This window comes from Dipodomys merriami, unplaced genomic scaffold (genome assembly GCF_024711535.1).
Source record: "Dipodomys merriami isolate MVZ:Mamm:240054 unplaced genomic scaffold, mDipMer1.0.p SCAF_28, whole genome shotgun sequence".
NCBI lineage: Eukaryota > Metazoa > Chordata > Mammalia > Rodentia > Heteromyidae > Dipodomys > Dipodomys merriami.
The window spans coordinates 8,485,942-8,503,842 of NW_027204270.1; the positions used below are offsets into that span (position 1 = coordinate 8,485,942).

At 43.3% G+C, this 17,901-nt stretch overlaps 1 protein-coding gene across 1 annotated transcript; it reads left to right on the plus strand.

The window, feature by feature from the left end:
- Positions 1–4,757: 4,757 nt before the first annotated feature.
- On the plus strand, positions 4,758–13,269 carry LOC138837955 (arylacetamide deacetylase-like 4 family member 1). Its single transcript, XM_070036951.1, has 4 exons — positions 4,758–4,925; positions 7,390–7,606; positions 8,331–8,394; positions 12,501–13,269. The coding sequence occupies exons 1-4, from the start codon at positions 4,758–4,760 to the stop codon at positions 13,267–13,269; spliced, it is 1,218 nt and encodes a 405-aa protein (XP_069893052.1).
- Positions 13,270–17,901: the final 4,632 nt, after the last annotated feature.

A 17,901-nucleotide genomic window follows, 5' to 3' on the forward strand; every position in this document is an offset into this window, starting at 1 on the left:
GCTAACAGAATCCAGAAACACATAAAAAAAATTATACACTATGACCAGGTAGGCTTCATCCCAGAGACACAGGGATGGTTTAACATACATAAGTCAATAAATGTAATCCAACACATCAACAGAGCCAAGGTCAAGAATCACATGATTATCACCACAGATGCAGAAAAGGCCTTTGATAAAATTCAACATTCATTCATACTGAAAGCTCTGGAGAAAATAGGAATAGAAGGAAAATTTCTAAAAACAATAAAAGCCATTTATGACAGACCAATAGCCAATATTATACTTAATGGGGAAAAGCTACAACCAATTCTCCTAAAATCAGGAACAAGGCAAGGATGCCCACTGTCTCCACTCCTCTTCAATATAGTCCTGGAACCCTCAGCCAGGGCAATAAGGCAAGAAAAAGACATTAAAGGGATCCGCATAGGGAAAGAAGAAGTTAAACTATCCCTTTTTGCAGATGACATGATACTGTACCTTCACAATCCCAAAAACTCCATCAGGATGGCAACTCCTGCTTTCTTAATGGGGGCATTTGCATTGTAGACCTTCCTCCATTCTTTCACTTAGAGTTCACTTTTATCTTTGGCTGTGATGTAGATCTCTTTTTTTTTTTTTGTCCATCATGGACCTTGATCTCTGGACCTGGGCACTGTCCCTCAGCAGATTGGCTAAAGGCTACTGCTCTACCACTTGAACCACAGCTTCAATTCCAGTTTTCTGGAGGTTAATTGGAGATAAGAGTCTCACAGACTTTCCTGCTGAGTGTGGCTTTGAACCATGATCCCCAGATCTCAGCCTCCTAAGTAGCTAGGGTTACAAGTGTGAGCCTGGATCACACAGCTAAGGATGGTCTCTTGAAAACAGCAAATTGATGGATCTTGTTTTCTGATATAACCTGTAGTTCTTTTTCTTTTGATTAGTGAATTCAGTCCATTAAGGTTTATGATTATTCTAGAGGGGAATACTGTGCTTCCTGTCATTTTCCTCTTTTCCTATGCTTTTTTTCTTTTCTTTCCTCCTTAGTTTACTAAGTTGGTCTCCTAGAGATATCTACCTGGAATTGTTCCCTGATCTTGTTTCTTCAGATTGTAATCCCCCTCTGAATATTCTTTGTAATGTTGGCATACTGTTTATGAATTCATTGAGATTTTCTTCACTATTAAAAATTTTAGTTTCTCCATCGAATATGGTGAATGCTAGTTTTGCTGGATTTACCAGTCAGGGCTGGCAGTAATTGGTTCTCAGGGCTCAAATGGTATTTTCCCAGGTTTCCTTGCATTTAGTGTCTGTGTGGAGAGATCTGCAGTCATTCTTTTTTTCCCATTGTAGTATAGCTCCTTCTTTGCTTTTGCTGGGTGCAAGATTGTTTCTTTAGTGCTAAAATCTAGCATTTTTACTATAATGTGTCTAGCTGTGTTCCCCCTGGGATCTTGCTTCTTACGTGTTCTGTAAGCCTCTGTTATGTAGGTAAGATTTTCTCTTTTAAGTCTGGGGAAAATTTCGGTGATGATTTTATTGAATAAGTGTTGCATTCCTTTGTTCTGGTATTCCTACCCTTCATCCACCCCAAATATATGAAGGTTCAATTTCTTGGCACTGTCTGCTTGTTCTTGGACTTCCCTTTGGCATATTTTCAGGGTTTTTTTCCATATCTGTAACTTTTTTCCATTTTGTCTTCAGTATCTGATATTCTATTTTCCATTTCATTCACTCTATTTACTGCAGCTTCCATTGTGGTTTGCATGGAGGAAATTGAATTTTGCATGGAGGAAATTGAGCCATTTACAATTTCTAAGTCGTTTCTTAGAGTATTAATCGCATCTTTTAGCGAGGTGTGCACTGCATCTATTTTTGAGTGCATTGCTTGTTTGAAGCCCTGGATCACTTTTGATAACTCATTACTTTGGTCTTTAAATTTCTATTTGGGGGCGGGTCCAGTCGTGGGGCCTGAACTCTGGGCCTGGGCACTGTCCTTCAGCTCTTCAGCTCAAGGCTAACACTCTACCACTTGAGCCACAGTGTCACTTCCGGCTTTTTTCTTTTTGCTTATGTGGTGCTGAGGAATCAAACCCAGGGCCTCATGCATGAAAGACAAGCGCTCTACCACTGAGCCATCTTCCCAGCCCCTGTTCTGTAAATTTCTGATTTGTTTCAAATTTTAATTCTTGAGTCATTGCCTCTCATGTCTTGGATGTAGCATTTGTCTTCCATTTCTTTTGTGCTTCCACTGGTGTTCTCCTATGTATGGTTGCAGGCCTTGGGTTTGGTTTGATATCTCGACTGTTGATGAATCTTGTACTCTGCGATTTTTTTGCATGTGGTTTCAGGGACAATTGGACGGTTTCGGTCACTCGGTGGCTACCTTTGCTTGTTTTTGGATTTAGTCCTGGATCAATTGATGTAGCTTGGTCTTGGCACGGGGCAGGGAAGCAGAGATATAAGGAATAGCCACCATAGACATAGAAACTGGCTTCCTTAATGTGGATGTGGCTATGGCCTGCAGAGCATGAGCACAGAGGTGGTTGGTTTGGAATCTACTCTGAGGAATGAAGGCAAAGTCTCCCTTGAGTAACTTTTGGCCATACATGAAAATACATGAGACTAGGCTCAGACAGGATTAGAGAGAGCCTGTGAGTGACATGAGCAGATAGCTAGTTCTTTAACCATCAGCATCTACTTCATTGGCTTCTCCTTCCCCAGAGTATGGCTATGGTCTCTGGAAGTTTCTTGAGAAACAAAGATAGACCAATTGAGAAACAAAGGTGGACAAACAAACAGGCTTGTTTGTTTGCAAATTGACCTGCAACAACATTTGTGCACCACCTGAGGGTAGATGGATGCCACCAAATAGACTAATCAGGCGTGACCAGAAAAGAGAAAGACATCAGTGGGATTGTGGGAGCACAATCTGATCCTTTTGTTTCCAAGAATCAGAGTTGTGTCTTAGTAAATCTTTGTTCATATTTGTCCCTGGTGGCTGTGATGTAAGTAGGTATTTTAACAGTTTAATGGAAACCTGCCAAACCATTTTATTCACAATGACCGGATGACCAGAACCTTGACTGTGATCTTAGGCCAATGCTGACTACCCTATCATCCTGGCCTAGTTGATTTCCCTTTGCTAATGGAGGAAAGGATTTCCCTGAATATTCTACATATTATTTCCTTTCTTTCTTTTTATAGAGTATAGTGGAAATATGTGCATTCCTAACATTTGTACTTTTGAAAAGAATGTATTTCACTTAGGTTAAACTTGAATTTTTTACTTAAATCATTATTACCTCAAGCCCATCACTTGAGTTTATTTACTGATTGATTATGTAATACCTTATAGCAACCTAAAACTCTGGAGACCACTATTCACTGCTTCTGTATCCATTGCCCAGCAATGAATTTATTCCAGAATTTTGCTGATTTCCTCAGTGAGGTGCTCAGGTACTTGGGTTCATTTTCTAGAGTATCCCTAAGGTGCTTCTGGTAAAGCAAATCATCATAGCATTAGAAGGATATGATAGAGTGAAGGTGATCACATTGTGCTAACCAAAAACCAAACAGGGGGAGGGGGAGAGAAAAGGCCAGGGATAACACAACAGTTTATAATAGGCATGCATTGACCTAATTTCTCCAAATAAGACCCAAGTGCTCCCAAGCTAAAGCTTGAAACAAGAGCCTCATGCATGCATGAATTCCCCCCTTGAGCAATATTATCAGCTATTGACTATATTGCCAGACAATTTGAGATTCAATAGGGCCACTGGTTCAGCTGATAATTTCCACTGAAAATACACCTTGTTATTCACAGTTCCCATGAGAGAAGCATTCATATCTGGAACAGGCACAAACAGTGAAGCAGAAAGATAAGAGGCAACATGCAAAGAAGTTTCTATGGTATGTCTATATATTTGAAGACAAAAGCAAGGCTGAGTCACCAGATTTACAGTGGGTGGCAGAAATGATTTCAGTCCACACTGGGGAAAACGTGTTATCCTTGGTTGTCTAGTCCCTGGTCATTGAGTAGTCATAGCAGATGGACAGTGTCTTAGCATTGAGGAGCCAAGAATGGTGGTGGTTGAGGGCGTGGGTTCTGCACTTCTTGCATTGTGTATGAAAAGTGTACTCACAGGTAAGTTGTTTGCTGTCTCTCAACCCTAGGAATTTCTGTCCCGTTTGGATCAGCTAGGCCATAGATGTCAAAACATGAGTATACAAAAACAAGTAACTAATATAAAGACTACTTGTGAGGTTAGTTTTTGTTTAGCATACCTGGGAATTGAGGAGGAAGAGCAAGACTCGAGTAAAGTGATTATTATTCCTCTTTTACCAGGGTACAGAGATAATCTTGTTAAGCTCTGATTTTCCAAGTGAGAGGAGACACACAGGGCTCCTTACAGGGCTTCCTCAATGTTTTCCCAATCTCTGAGTAGCCATGCCATGGCTTTGCAACATCTCACAGAAGCCTCTTTCCCACTATCTTTCCCTGTCATGACCAGATTGGAGAATATTAAGGTGGTGTGATAATACACAGCCTTGACCAGATGGCCGGACTTCAGAGATGTTGGGCCACTTCGTGTCCAGGGCAGTATCTGATGCAATCTCTTTTCTCATTTTTCAGTGTGTCAAAACCTTTATCTCTGTTGGTGATTCAGACTTTGCAAGTTATAAAGTGCCTGGGTCTGTGGGCAAGAGATAATCTTAATACCTTCTCTTGGAGTCAGGAGTTCCTCAGCCCATTCTGAAGGAAGAAGCACACCATGATTGCTTTGTTGGTGATCCTTCTCACTGTTGGGTACATCCTGGTCCTGGGGTTCAGCTTGTGGATTCTCATAGAATATTGGATAGTTATTGATGTTCCATCTGCCATCATCCACACCATAAAGTTTCGGATTCTGCACTCCAGTGGCCATCTAATATTCACATGGGTAAATATCTTTTTTAATTATTCTATAATGCCTGAGTACTGAGAAAGGAACCCTTGGGACAATATTTTGTAAAAACATAGATAGTCTACAATTTCAGGTGAATACATATTGATCAATGAAAAGGGCTGAGAAGGTGGCTCAGTGGTAGAATGCTTGCCTTGCATGCCTGAGGCCCTGGGTTTGATTCCTCAGCACCACATAAGCAAAAAGAAAAAAGCCGGACGTGGTGCTGGGCTCAAGTGGTAGAGCTCTAGCCTTGAGCTGAAGAGCTGAGGGACAGCGCCCAGGCCCAGATTACAGGCACCAAGACCGGACCCCTCCCATCCCCCCCCTTTCCCCCCCCCCCCGCCAAAATAAAGAAAAGGAAAGAAAAGATGCCACACCTTTGGCTCTAGGCTCAGTGTGGAAAAACAAATCAAATGTGATGGCCATAAAAATGAGCCTTGATTGTCCTTATGTCTACTCACCAAACAGGCAGGTAACAGAAGAAACTCATAGAGTAGGTTCTAAAAAGAAAGAATCTGTGGTCTTTTTGAGTTAGATAATGAGTTGTTATAATGCCTAGTGGCCCTGCCTATGAAGAACAGCATGGGTTAAATAGTCCATAGCAGACAGTGTAAAACATATCCTGTTACTCATATATAACTTAGAAGAGTGAGGCTGTAAGAGTCCGTGGCTGTTGATATGCTTTGGAAGATTGGAACCAGCAGTTATTCACAGAAGTAATGAGGTTAAATCTCTGGACAAGAGTTTGCTGCCAGTGAAATTCCTCCATAAAACTGGGGAGGGTAAAAAGTGTTATCTGTAACCTAATAGCATCTGTCCTTGAGCTTTGAAACTTAGGCAAGACATAGAACAACAAGAGAAATGTATGATGTTAATACTTGAATATTATTTAATGTGACAGTACTTGGGTTAGAACTCAAGGCCTCATGCCCTCAGTTCTCTTGCTCATGTTTGGTGCTCTATGGCATGAGCCACACCTTTACTTCACCATTTTGTTGTTTCATTGGAGGAAAAGGAAGTCTCCCAGATTTTCCTGCCTATGCAGGCTTCCAGTCATGATTTTCTGAATCTCATTCTCTTAAGTAGTTAAGATTAGAAGCATAAGGCTTCAGTGCTCAGTGAATGTCACTCATTTTACTTGGCAGATAGCTATTTGTCTAAAACATAGGAAGTAGTTAGGCATGAGAGATCAATGCCATCCTAAAAAACAATAATAAAGATGTAGAGAAGACAAAGGAAGCAGAGTATTTTTTGTTGGCAGAAAATTATGTGAGTAGATCTAATGGGCACTTGTGGAATATCATGTTGTTTATCTGTCTATCTATGTATATCTACTGAGATAAATATTGATACATACATAATTTTTGACATAAATATATAAGTTGATACACACCTATGGACAGGGTAGACTCTGTGTTGTCTTAGACTGCCTTTCTGCTCCAGGATGCTAAGTGATATTAGGAGATCAGAAGGCCTTCAAATCCTTCTAGGTCTTTGGGCTCCTCCAGTGAGAAAGGAGGCCATATGGCAAGTCAAGAGGCACCTCAAATGGCAACCAGATTCCATGGTACATTCGCATTGTAATAATGAATCTGTGTCATGCATAACCCGTGAAACTCACCGACTCGTCCCCAGCCTCAGTATTATAGCTGATCAGAAAGCAGATGCATCATCAAGGTGAGAAAATTATAGCTACCAGAGTCCAGTGCCTGTAACTTAGCATTGTCATAGCATCAGAGTAACCCCAGAATACCTTAATCTCACTTACAACCTGCTATTATCCCTGACAAGAAATGGCAGATGCTGAAGATATCATGAAAAAGGCAAATCATCTTTGCAAAGTTCATTCTTTGCAGATTTCATGCACTCTGAAAACCCTGCTGTTCTGAGGAGGGCACCGCCAGGAAAGGTGAAGTTGAATCACCTCATTCAAGGTTGAGGCAACAGTACAGCAGCCTTCACACGGGTAGTAGAGTTTCCAAGTCTGGGGATGCAGGGCTGAATTTGCAGCAGGTTCATAGTCAATCTTTGTCTTTGCAGTGATATGTATGGAAAAAGAGGACCCTAAGAGTTGTGTCTTATGACTTTAGTGGTGTGAATTTTCTCCTATGTGTATACAGGGTATGAGTGAAGCAATAAAGGAAGTCTCTATTTGACCTCGGTACTGAGGTACAGGTTGGTAGAAATAATGTAAAAATCAGCTTTGATCCAAGGCAAGTAGCAACAAGAATTCCATCTGATGAGAATGATTAGCTCTCCTGGATTTCCTGCTTCCCAGTTCTTACAACTACTTGACAAGCATCAATATCCATAAACCTTAGGAGAAACTGATGAACTCATCTCCCCATGGAAGCAGGTGCACACAGACTGACACTGGTTCCAAAATGGCTCATATAGCTCATTGAAAGAAACTGAGTCTTGAAGTGATAATTGAAATTTGTCTCCAACTCTCCTCCAGGGGTGTATACTTGAGAAGCTAAGAATTTGCTCGATGCCCAGATTATATCAATTTGCACTACACCTACTGCCAATATGGAAGGACCCTAGAGTGGTGGTGACCAACCTGCGATTTGGGACAATCAGCGTGAGGCTGTTCCAGCCGAAGGCAGTGTCCTCCTGCCCTCGTCGAGGCGTCATCTTCTACCATGGAGGCTGTGCAGTGATAGGCAGCCTAGGTAAAGAGCTTTCCTGTGGTGTGAGGTCATGGAGGAAGGGCCTCATTACCCATCAGCCTCATCTAGCTATCCAGTGACCCCTGGGTGGGGCCAATTCTAGCAGTCAATGGAGCTTAGTGGAGCTCTACCAAGTAGAGGTGAGGAACACACCATCAGTGGAATTGCAACTTCCTGGCAGTGATTTTCACAATATGGTTGCTCAGTGCAGGTGCAGGTCAGGATATCCCCAAAGGGGCTTCTAGATACATGGCTATGACTCCTCCCTTCCTTTCCATTACTGCCTTTATCATATCCTCTCTGCCTGTAGAACCTGTGACAAACCCCTGCATTAATCACAGTGGGCCACCCAGAGACACTAAATCCTCACCAAAGTCAATAGATAAAATAGTTAATCTTCCTCCTTCTAATCCCAACTCCTTAGTCCAAACTTCTAGTCCAAAGTCTATTTCAGATGCCTGTGCCTTCTAGGGTCTCAATTTACCCTATTGGAAAATAAGCATTGCAGAAGTTAAGCCTAATGGTCCACTTGATCTATGACATGTGGTAAATTGTAGATAGATATGTGAGGTTGCCTACACAGAGCTTCACAGTGTTATTTCAGAGGAGACATTTAAACACACAGTCTGTTATCCAGAGGCCTACAACAGCAGCTGCTCTCAGTGGGGCTGTGGTGGTAAGTGATGGTCCCCATCATGGCCTGAAGTCTCTTGTTCCTGTCTTGCAGATGTGTACCACAACACATGCAGTTTCATGGCCCTGAAGACAGACTCAGTGGTGCTCTCAGTGGGGTAAGTGGAGTAAGAGAGGGAGAGTAGCAGCCATAGCAGTCCAGGAGGAGGATGTACAAGATCCAGGAGCCCTGACCACAGGTGTCCTTTTATACATTCACTCCCAGCCAGTGGTAAAGTGCCATAGGATATCAGAAGGGTGGAAAAACCTCACCAACACTGGGCATGCAAGCATCAGCTGTGGTGGAGTAAACACAAGATTGCATCCCTTCATTTTACACAGTCTCCATCACTTTAACAAACACAGGAGGAAAGTATCCTATAGAGAAATAGGATTTTAGTTTTCCTCACTATTTGAGGAGTTTAGTCCATGCAGGCTAGCGAGCTTGTTTCATTTCTAGGTCCCTCTGTTAAGGTATGTTATGATTGTGGCAAGAGGACATGACAGAGCCTAGCTGCTCTCACAATTGTAGTCAGGAAGCAGAAAGAGATAGGAATGTACCAGGAATAAGACACCACTTAAACACACTTACCTACTTTCTGCATGTAGCACCCAATTCTTATTATGTCCAGATAATACCCTGAAATTATTAATTCATCAGTGGATTCATTCATATGTAAATTTAGATCCTTCCTTTTCCTATAACTTGCAATAATTGGTGTCAATTACTATGAAATGAGCCTTCAACCTTGAGGTTTTAGAGACACAATATATCAACACCACAACCTTCTGCCATGGACTTCAAGGGCTCAAGGCCATCTCACAATGCAAAAGACATTGGTCCCTGTCCAAGAGTCCTAAAAGTGTTACTTGTTACAAGATTGTTCACAAGTCCAAGTCTAGGGACCGAGAATGTGGCTTAGTGGCAGAGTGTTGGCTTAGCATGCATGAAGGCCTGAGTTCGATTCCTCAGTACCACATACACAGAAAGAGTGAGAGGTGGTGCTGTGGCTCAAGTGGTAGAATGCTAGCCTTGAGCAACAGAGCTCAAGGACCGTGAGTGCCTAGACCCTGAGTTCACCAACCAGCACTGTCAAAATTTCAAATCCAAAGTAGTTTCTGAGACTCAAAATAAATTTCTATCATGGGTCCTTGAAAACTTAAGAGCAAGTTAAATTCTTCCAAGATGAAATGGGACAGAGTAAATAATCCCATTCCAAAAGGGAAGTATGGGAGTTCCAGAGCAAGGAGGAGAACAGAGCAAGACCAAACCATAGCTGGGAAAGCATGAAGCCATGTGGTGCCTTTCCATCATCTGGAGCAGCTGTTGCTCCAGCCTGTGGGCTGTGTGATTAAAACCCAACTCTTCTGTGTTGAGCTGGCTCTCATCACTGCCTGCAGATTTACTTAGCATATAACCCATTTTCCTGACATCATCAACTTCTTTGTGTCTGCACGGCCGCATAGCTTCACTCTCACACCTTCCCCCACCAATTACCCATCTCAAGGACTGCCTGCCTTCAGGGACTCCAACACTGCTCTGCTTTGCCTAGCTAATCAGGCTGTCCTTTGAATTCTTAGTGGAACTATACAAAACTATCTGGAGTAGTCGTGGATGATGCCAAAAATTGTGTACCAACAGCACATGGAGTAGCTGGGCTTCCTTGGACCACTGTGGAATTAGCCAACTACTGCAAGGGTTACTAACCATGGTAAAATGAATCCTAGAGACATAACTTCCTATATGTCCTAGGGAAAGAAGGTGCTCAAGTGTGAGTATAAATTTTCACACGTGATCTCCTAATTGGATGGTGTCTAGACAATGTTTATTATTTTTATTTTGTTTTTTGTTGGTAGTGGGACTTGAACTCTTGGCTTGGGCACTGTCCTTGCGCTCTTCAGCTAAAATGAGCATGCTACGACTTGAGCCACATCACCACTTCTAGTTTCTCAGTGGTTTCTTGGAGCTAAGAGTCTCATGGACTCTTCTGGCCAGGCTGGCTTTGAACTGCATTAATGAGATCTCAGCCTCCTGAGTAGCTAAGATTTCAGGCATGAACCACTGGTGCCCAGAAAGTCTGGATAATTCTTGAGATACTCTCGAGGGATATTTCCCATTCCTTAAGTAAAGTGTTCTTTCCTTTTTCTTAACTATTTTCTTTACTCAACTATTCTCTTTAACAACCATACCCTCTTTGTCCAACACTTTTAATAATAACTTTCTGCAACAGACTATCTATTTTTCAAATGTTCCTGCTCTGTCTCTTTGTTTCCAATTGTCTGTATCTCCCACAAAGTATCAAGGCATGGGCAAAGTGGAGAGTTCTTTGCCAAAATGTCACACAACTGGCATTTAATGGGATTCACAAAAGAATCATGTCTCCACCTCAGACCTCATGAGCACCATCTGTTATGTCAACATTCCTATCAGCATTCTAGTCTTCAGAACTTCTCCCAGAATCACCTACTTCCCTCTAGTTCCACACTTGGGGGCCTTGCCACCTTACATACCAAAGTTTTCCATATTCCTTCCACAGACCAGTTCCTAGAGCTTAAGAACCATATTCTAGTGTGGTCATAGCAACCATCCTACTTCTCTGCACATCAGTTCAAAATTTTCCTCACTCTAACTTCTTTGTAAAGATATATTTTAGCTCATGGTTCCCAAAGTATTATCTCATAGCCTATTTGCTGCACTAATATGGACTGATCATAAATTCAAAAACCAAAGCAAAATTGTCATCGAGTGGTATCAGAAAGATGACAGTGAGAGTCAGTGTCCAGAGAGAAGCTATACTTGAACAGCACCTTCAGTTTTCTACTTCTTCTAACTAGGTCTGACCACTAGTCACTGCCCTTTAATGCTGAGAGATTGTGAGTCAAGAAGTGTTCCATCCATTGTTGAAGTAAGACCCTCACCATCTTGTTACCAGACTGCCATCTCAGTTGGGTGTCATTCCAGCTTCACAAAATTTCCAGCAAATAATTGAATGAGACATACTTGACCTGTGATCCTAGCTATGCAGGTGACTGAGATCTGAAGATTACACTTCAAAGCTAGCCCAGGTGGAAATGTCTCTGTGACCTGTATCTCCAATTACCTGCCATTGTCAGATATGTACCTGTGGTTCAAGTGCTACATTGGTTAAAAGAAAAAGACCCTTAGGAATAGCTCTGAGTTCATGTACCAAACCAAAACGCCACACACATGAGTAATGAGAGAAGCAGAAGTTCATTGAAGGGAAAATGAGCTATAGTGAGTAGGCTACACTCCACAGCTAGCTAGTGAACCTGAGCAAGAGAGAGGCAATGTCAGAGGAACGTTAGGCTGTTTAGGCAGAGGGAAAGGGTAGAGAATTCCTCCCAGAGGAAGGATGCTTCATGATGGGAGATATTTGAGTGGCTGGTGGTGGTAGTATAATAGCTTTGTAACTGTGTGTCTGTCCTAACAATGCATTCTGTTTCAATAATATTAATGTTATGTAGTATATAAACATAGGAGTTAATTGTAGGGGGGTTTCCCCCGAATTATCTTAAGAATACCCTGGCAGTGCACTGTGCATATGATGTGACAAGAAGTGGAATTTTATTTAGTTAACCAATCAAAATCACCTGCAGTGATGGCTGCGAGGAAATTCACTGTGTGTTGTTATAGCAGATACTTGCAGAGATCTGGCCCATGGATCAGAGCAGATTGATGGGCAGCTTTGGAATTATGCAGAGAGAAAAGGAGCTTCAGACTTACCACAGGGTGCCATAGGAACAGTCTAAGAGAAGAAGGCTGAGAGAAATTTCATTTCAGAAATAAGTTCTTCCATCTTACATTACCTCTTCTTCCTTCCTGTTTATTCCTCTGTGGAAAAAAAAAGAACAATTTCACTATGACATCAATCTTAGCTTCCCATGACTGCTGAAAGGCTGTGAGACCACCAGTAGCCGAAGTGCCTCCCTGCCCCATCATTGTGTATTTCCTGTTTCCAAAGCCAACAGATTGGAACTTTCAGAAACTTGGGTTTGTTTACCTGTGGTAGCAGATAGGGGTTTGGATTGGGCAGGTTCTTCATATACACACATAGAAAACATAGGAATCCACGTGTTTTTTGGCTACACACAGTCTGAGGACTTTATCAGAAGTTGTCTCCTCAGTGTGATAGAGGACGCTGTTCAAATGGCATCTTCTAACCCTCTGCTCACTAGGGTACTGGGTTTCCTTTTTCCTCCACAGGTACCGCAAGCTTCCTGACTACCACCACCCAGTCTCTTTCAGGGATTGTCTGAATGCCACCATCCACTTCCTGAAGACACTAGATACCTATGGGGTGGACCCCTCCCGGGTTGTGGTCTGTGGAGACAGCTTTGGAGCTACCATTGTGGCATTCGTCAGCCAGGCCTTGGTGGGCAGAACAGATATTCCAAAGCTCCGGGGTCAGATCTTGATTTACCCTGCTCTCCAGAGCATCAATTTTCAGTTACCATCACATCAACAGAACAAAAATGTCCCATTTGTCACCACAGAAGTCATTACATGTTTCTGCCGATATTTGACAATTGACCCCTTCTGGAAAGATGCCTTGTTAAAAGGTGCTTGTGTTCCTCCCCATGTCTGGGAGAAGTATAAGAAATGGTTGAGCGCTGACAATCTCCCTGAAAGGTTCAGATACAAGTACCAAGCAGAATTTCCCGCACTTTTTAATGAGGATGCCTATCTGGAAACCAGACATGCTTTTGAAGTAGAATATGTCCCCCTCATTGCTGATGACCAGATTATTGCTCAGCTTCCAGGGGCTCTCATAGTGACCTGTGAGTGGGACTTCTTCAGAGATGATGGCCTACTGTATAAGAAGCGCTTGGAAGACCAAGGGGTCCCTGTGACCTGGTACCACGCAGAAGATGGTTTTCATGGATGCTTGCCATTATTTACTAAAATTATTTTCAATTTCCCCTGTTGTGAGAAAGTTATGTCTGCCATAGTCAAATACTTAAGGGATATATGATGGATTTATTGTGTCTCTGTTTTAATGACTGTACTTAGTACCTACAAGGCCCTGGATTTGATATGCAACATTGAAAATAAGGATGAGGGAGAAAAAAAAAAGAAAAAAAACAGCACCAAATAAATAGAATTAAGGACGAAATGGTATATACGCTAATGAAGATGAACTCAGATGATCTATCCACCAGTTCTACAGCACTGAGGAAAATGATGCTATCAAAGGTAGACAACATGGCTTTGGTTTGGTCTTTTCTTTGCAGCATATAAGCATGTGCAGAATAAATTGCATAAATATGTCATGCCGTCACTGGGTGAATCGTTCTCTTGATTCTAAAGCTTTCCAGAGGCATACTATTACCAAAGGTGGTGTCACCTCATTACTCCTGAGGTCATCGTCAGTCCAACAACTCCCAACTCCCAATGCCTCCAGCTGACCTGTGTAAGGAGTTATCCTTTGTCTGGACTTCAAAAAGAGGGCTTTATAAGATACAGAGAGAGAGAGAAGGAGCAAAGTGGGGAGAAATGGCAGCCAAAGATGAGTTCTGATGAGCTTCAAGCTTTGTGTAGTTCAAGTCTTATTCAGAATTCCTGAGGTAGATCCCTGATTCCCAAGAGCCAGGTCCTTAGGGCCAAGTCTTCCATGGGAAGTGTAGAGGGGTGTGAACATCCATCCCTAAGAGAGCAGGTGCAGACTCCTTTCTCAGGAGACCCTCTGGGTCCTGAAAGTGGTTAGAAAGTACATAGTCTTTGCTACTCCAGTGTCATTCTCTCTGTTCATAAATAACTGATGGGGACCTCTCATTGCACACTAGGTCAGCCACAGTAGTGGCTACATGGCCAAAGTGCATCTGTGAGATCCCAGCCCCATTGTGGTCCTGATGCAGTGAAGACATGAAACTGGAGGATCTCTTCTGTGCAACTATCGCTTCTCTGGGTTCCAATACTGTGTTAGTCACGGGGTCCCAAGCAGAGGGTCACGGGGTCCCAAGTCCGCTGCCTCCACGGCCGCCTCCTCTGCTGCCCCAGCCTGGGCCACATCCGCGGGCCGGAGCAGACAGGCGCTGCACCGAGACACGGGTCTCTGGCCGCCACTGCCGCCACCGCAGCTGCCACTGCCTCGGTCACGGCTGGCTCGGGCTGGGCGGCGCCGCTTCCAGAAGCTGCACGGCAAGACTGGGGTCTCTGGCCGCTCAGCCGTGCCGCCCTGGCCTGGGCTGGGCTGCTTCCCAGGCGCTGCGACTCAAGCCTGAGCTGCCGCCGCTGCCCTGGGCCGCTTCCCCGGGCCAGAGCAGAGAGACGCCTGGGCGGATGAGGGGCCTTCATGCGGGTTCTCAGTGCCTGTATTCTCCCGACAGCACCGGCTCCTGGGAATCTTCTGGAAGCCTCAGACCCTGTGGCTCTGTGGTCCCCGGTGGGTCCCCAGCCAGGCCGCCTGGGCGGCTCGCAGGGCCACAGCGAGAGGTGGGGACGCGTGTTCCCGCGTCACCCGGCTCTGTGTGGCTTCCGACCTGTTTCCTTTCTTCTGCTCACTCCCCTCTCTCTGAGCACTCGCCTCTTGGCTGGTGTGGGTCTCTGGTGGAAACAGCTTGGAGGCCGAGCTCTCCAGTTGGTTGGAGAGCCCGAGGTGTTTCCGGTCTTGGCCCCGCTCTCTCAGTGGTGATTGGATTTGTATTTCTTTCTTTTTTTTTTTTTTTCCGGTCGGGTCTTGGGCCTGAACTCTGGTCCTGGGCGCTGTCCCTCAGCTCTTCAGCTCAAGGCTAGCGCTCTACCACTTGTGCCACAGCGCCACTTCTGGCTTTTTTCCCTTTGCTTATGTGGTGCTGAGGAAATCGAACCCAGGGCCTCATGCATGCAAGGCAAGCGCTCTTCCACTGAGCCACCTTCCCAACCCTGGATTTGTGTTTCTTTTATGGCCAGAGATGTTGAGCTTTCTTCACGTGTCTCTTGGCCATTCGTATTTCCTCTTCAGAGACGTCTGTCTTCAAGGCTTGAACCCACTTTTTAATGGGGTGGTTGTTTTATGGTGGGTTGTTTTGGGGGGAATTTAATTCTTAAGCTGTAGTCATAGTTTAGATATGAGGCCCATGTGTGTTGTATGGATATTGAAGATCTTCTCCCAGTCTGGCCAGTTCTTGCTGATGTATTTTTCTCAAGAACAGCGGAGGTTTAGGATGTGTCCTTTGCAGAAAACACATTCAATCCAGCGTGTCCACTCTTCTGAGCATGTGGAATCTTCAGCCACAAAGTGCTAACCAAACCCTCATATGACATCCTTATGAACATAGATCAGTCCTAATGCAAGTTTTCCACTACTGACCAAAGAAGCTACTGTCCTCCCCACTCTGCCTCTAGTTTTGAAAGAGCATGAACAACGCCTAGCTGTATTTCTGTGTATGATGGTGTTTTATTTGATCCTCCAGAGTGAAGATGCATAAAATGCTCTCTTTTGTATACTTCCTACCAGAGCACTGTACACTTTGATGAAGACAAAGAAATGTACTCTTACCTGTAGGGCTTAAGTTGTTTATGATATGTATAACCAACTTTTTATAATTCTTTTGATCTGTGGCAGAGTTTCTTCTGTGTGTTACAGTGTCACATCCTCCATGAAACAAGATTTTTGAGTCCAATGATAAAAATGATGATTTTTACCTGGAGCAGTAGAATTGATTTCACATTTGCCCAACAAGGTTTTCAGAGCTCACAGACATGAGAGAACAGTGTCCTCTGAAATAGAAAAGGTTAGCTACCTTCATGACTAGGATATTCTACAGTTTACTTTGAGGTTCCACTTTTCAGTGTATTTCAAATTTAAATATAGAACCCCAGTTTTTGGTGTGTGTGTACCAATTTTGGGGCTTGAACTCAGGGCCTGTGCAATGTCCCTGATCTTTTTTTTGTTGGTGGGGGTTTGGGGTCCGGTTGTGGGGCCTGAACTCTGGGCCTTGTCTCTGTCCCTCAGCTCTTCAGCTCAAGTCTAGCGTTCTACCACTTGAGCCAAAGCACCACTTCTGGCTTTTTTCTTTTGCTTATGTGGTGCTGAAGAATCTAACCCAGGGCCTCATGCATGCAAGGCAATCGCTCTACCACTGAGCCACCTTCCCAGTCCTGTCCCTGAGCTTTTTGCTCAAGGCTAGTAGTTTACCTCTGAAGATACAGTTTCCCTTCAGGCTCTTCTGGTGATTAATTGGTGATTAGAGACTTAGACATTTTTCTGCCTTTCCTGGATTTGAACCAAGCTCCTCAGATCTCAGCCTCCTGAGTTGGTAGGTGTACTGGTATGAGCCTCTGGCACCAGGCAAGACCCATGTTTTATACTTCAAAATCCACTTAGGACATAAGATTAAAACCCAATGACATAACCAAAGCAATCATCACAACCATATTATAGTCTATCACCTACGTGATTTCTTGTATTAATTCTGTCTCAATGGTGACCAAGAAGGAAGCAGACAGCACACAGAAATTTGAACAGAGAAAGTAAATATAAAGAACATTTTACTTACCAGAGAAGATTGGAGAGATAGGTTCCTGGATTTAAAACATAACAAAACAAACAAGAAAAAGACACATTTAATGAAGCACAAACCACTATAGACATAGAACCTGACTTCAATGTGTATGGTCCTGTAGAGCATGAGCACAGAGGTGCTGGGTTTGGAATCTTCTCTGGGGTACGCAAGAGGAAGTCTTCCTTGAGTAACTTTTGGCCACACGTGAAAATACATAAGAGACTAGGCTCAGATAGGATGAGAGAGCACCTGTGAGTGACATGAGCAGATAGCTAGTTCTTTAACCATCAGCATCTACTTCATTGGCTTCTCCTTCCCCAGAGTATGTCTATGGCCTCTGGAAGTTTCTTGAGAAACATATACAGACAAATTGAGAAACAAAGGTGGACAAACAAACAGGCTTGTTTGTTTGCAAATTGACCTGCAACAACATTTGTGCACCACCTGAGGGTAGATGGATGCCACCAAATAGACTAATCAGGGGTGACCAGAAAAGAGAAAGACATCAGTGGGATTGTGGGAGCACAATCTGATCCTTTTGTTTCCAAGAATCAGAGTTGTGTCCTAGTAGATCTCTGTTTGTCTTTGTCTCTGGTGGCAGTGATGTAAGTAGGTATTTTAACAATTTGATGGACACTTGCCAAACCATTTCATTAACAACGGCCAGATGACCAGAACCTCGTCTGTGATCTTAGGCCAACACTGACTACGCCATCATCTTGGCCTAGTTGATTCCCCTTTGTTAATGGAGGAAAGGATTTCCCTGAATATTCTACATATTCTTCCCTTTCTTTCTTTGTATAGAATTTTAGTGGTAATATGTGCATTTCTAACATTTTTATGTTTGAAAAGAATGTGTCTGACATGCTAAATTTGAAATTTTTACTTAAACTATTGTTACTTCAAGCCCATCACTTTAATTCATTTACTGATTGATTAGGTAATGCTCTATAGCTAACCAAAACTCTGGAGACCACTATTCGCTCTAGTACAGCATTTCCATCCATTGCCCGAAAACTCTGGAGACCACTATTCGCTCTAGTACAGCGTTTCCATCCATTGCCCAGCCATGAAGTTATTGCAGGATTCTGCAGATTATCTTGATCTGTGCTTAGGTGCTT

Excerpts from the sequence above, each read along its gene's own strand:
- LOC138837955 (XM_070036951.1), top strand. The coding sequence starts at position 4,758 with ATGATTGCTTTGTTGGTGATCCTTCTCACTGTTGGGTACATCCTGGTC. Across the intron at positions 4,926-7,389 it reads GCCATCTAATATTCACATGG|GGGTGTATACTTGAGAAGCT; the intron begins GTAAATATCTTT and ends ACTCTCCTCCAG. Across the intron at positions 7,607-8,330 it reads TGCAGTGATAGGCAGCCTAG|ATGTGTACCACAACACATGC; the intron begins GTAAAGAGCTTT and ends CCTGTCTTGCAG.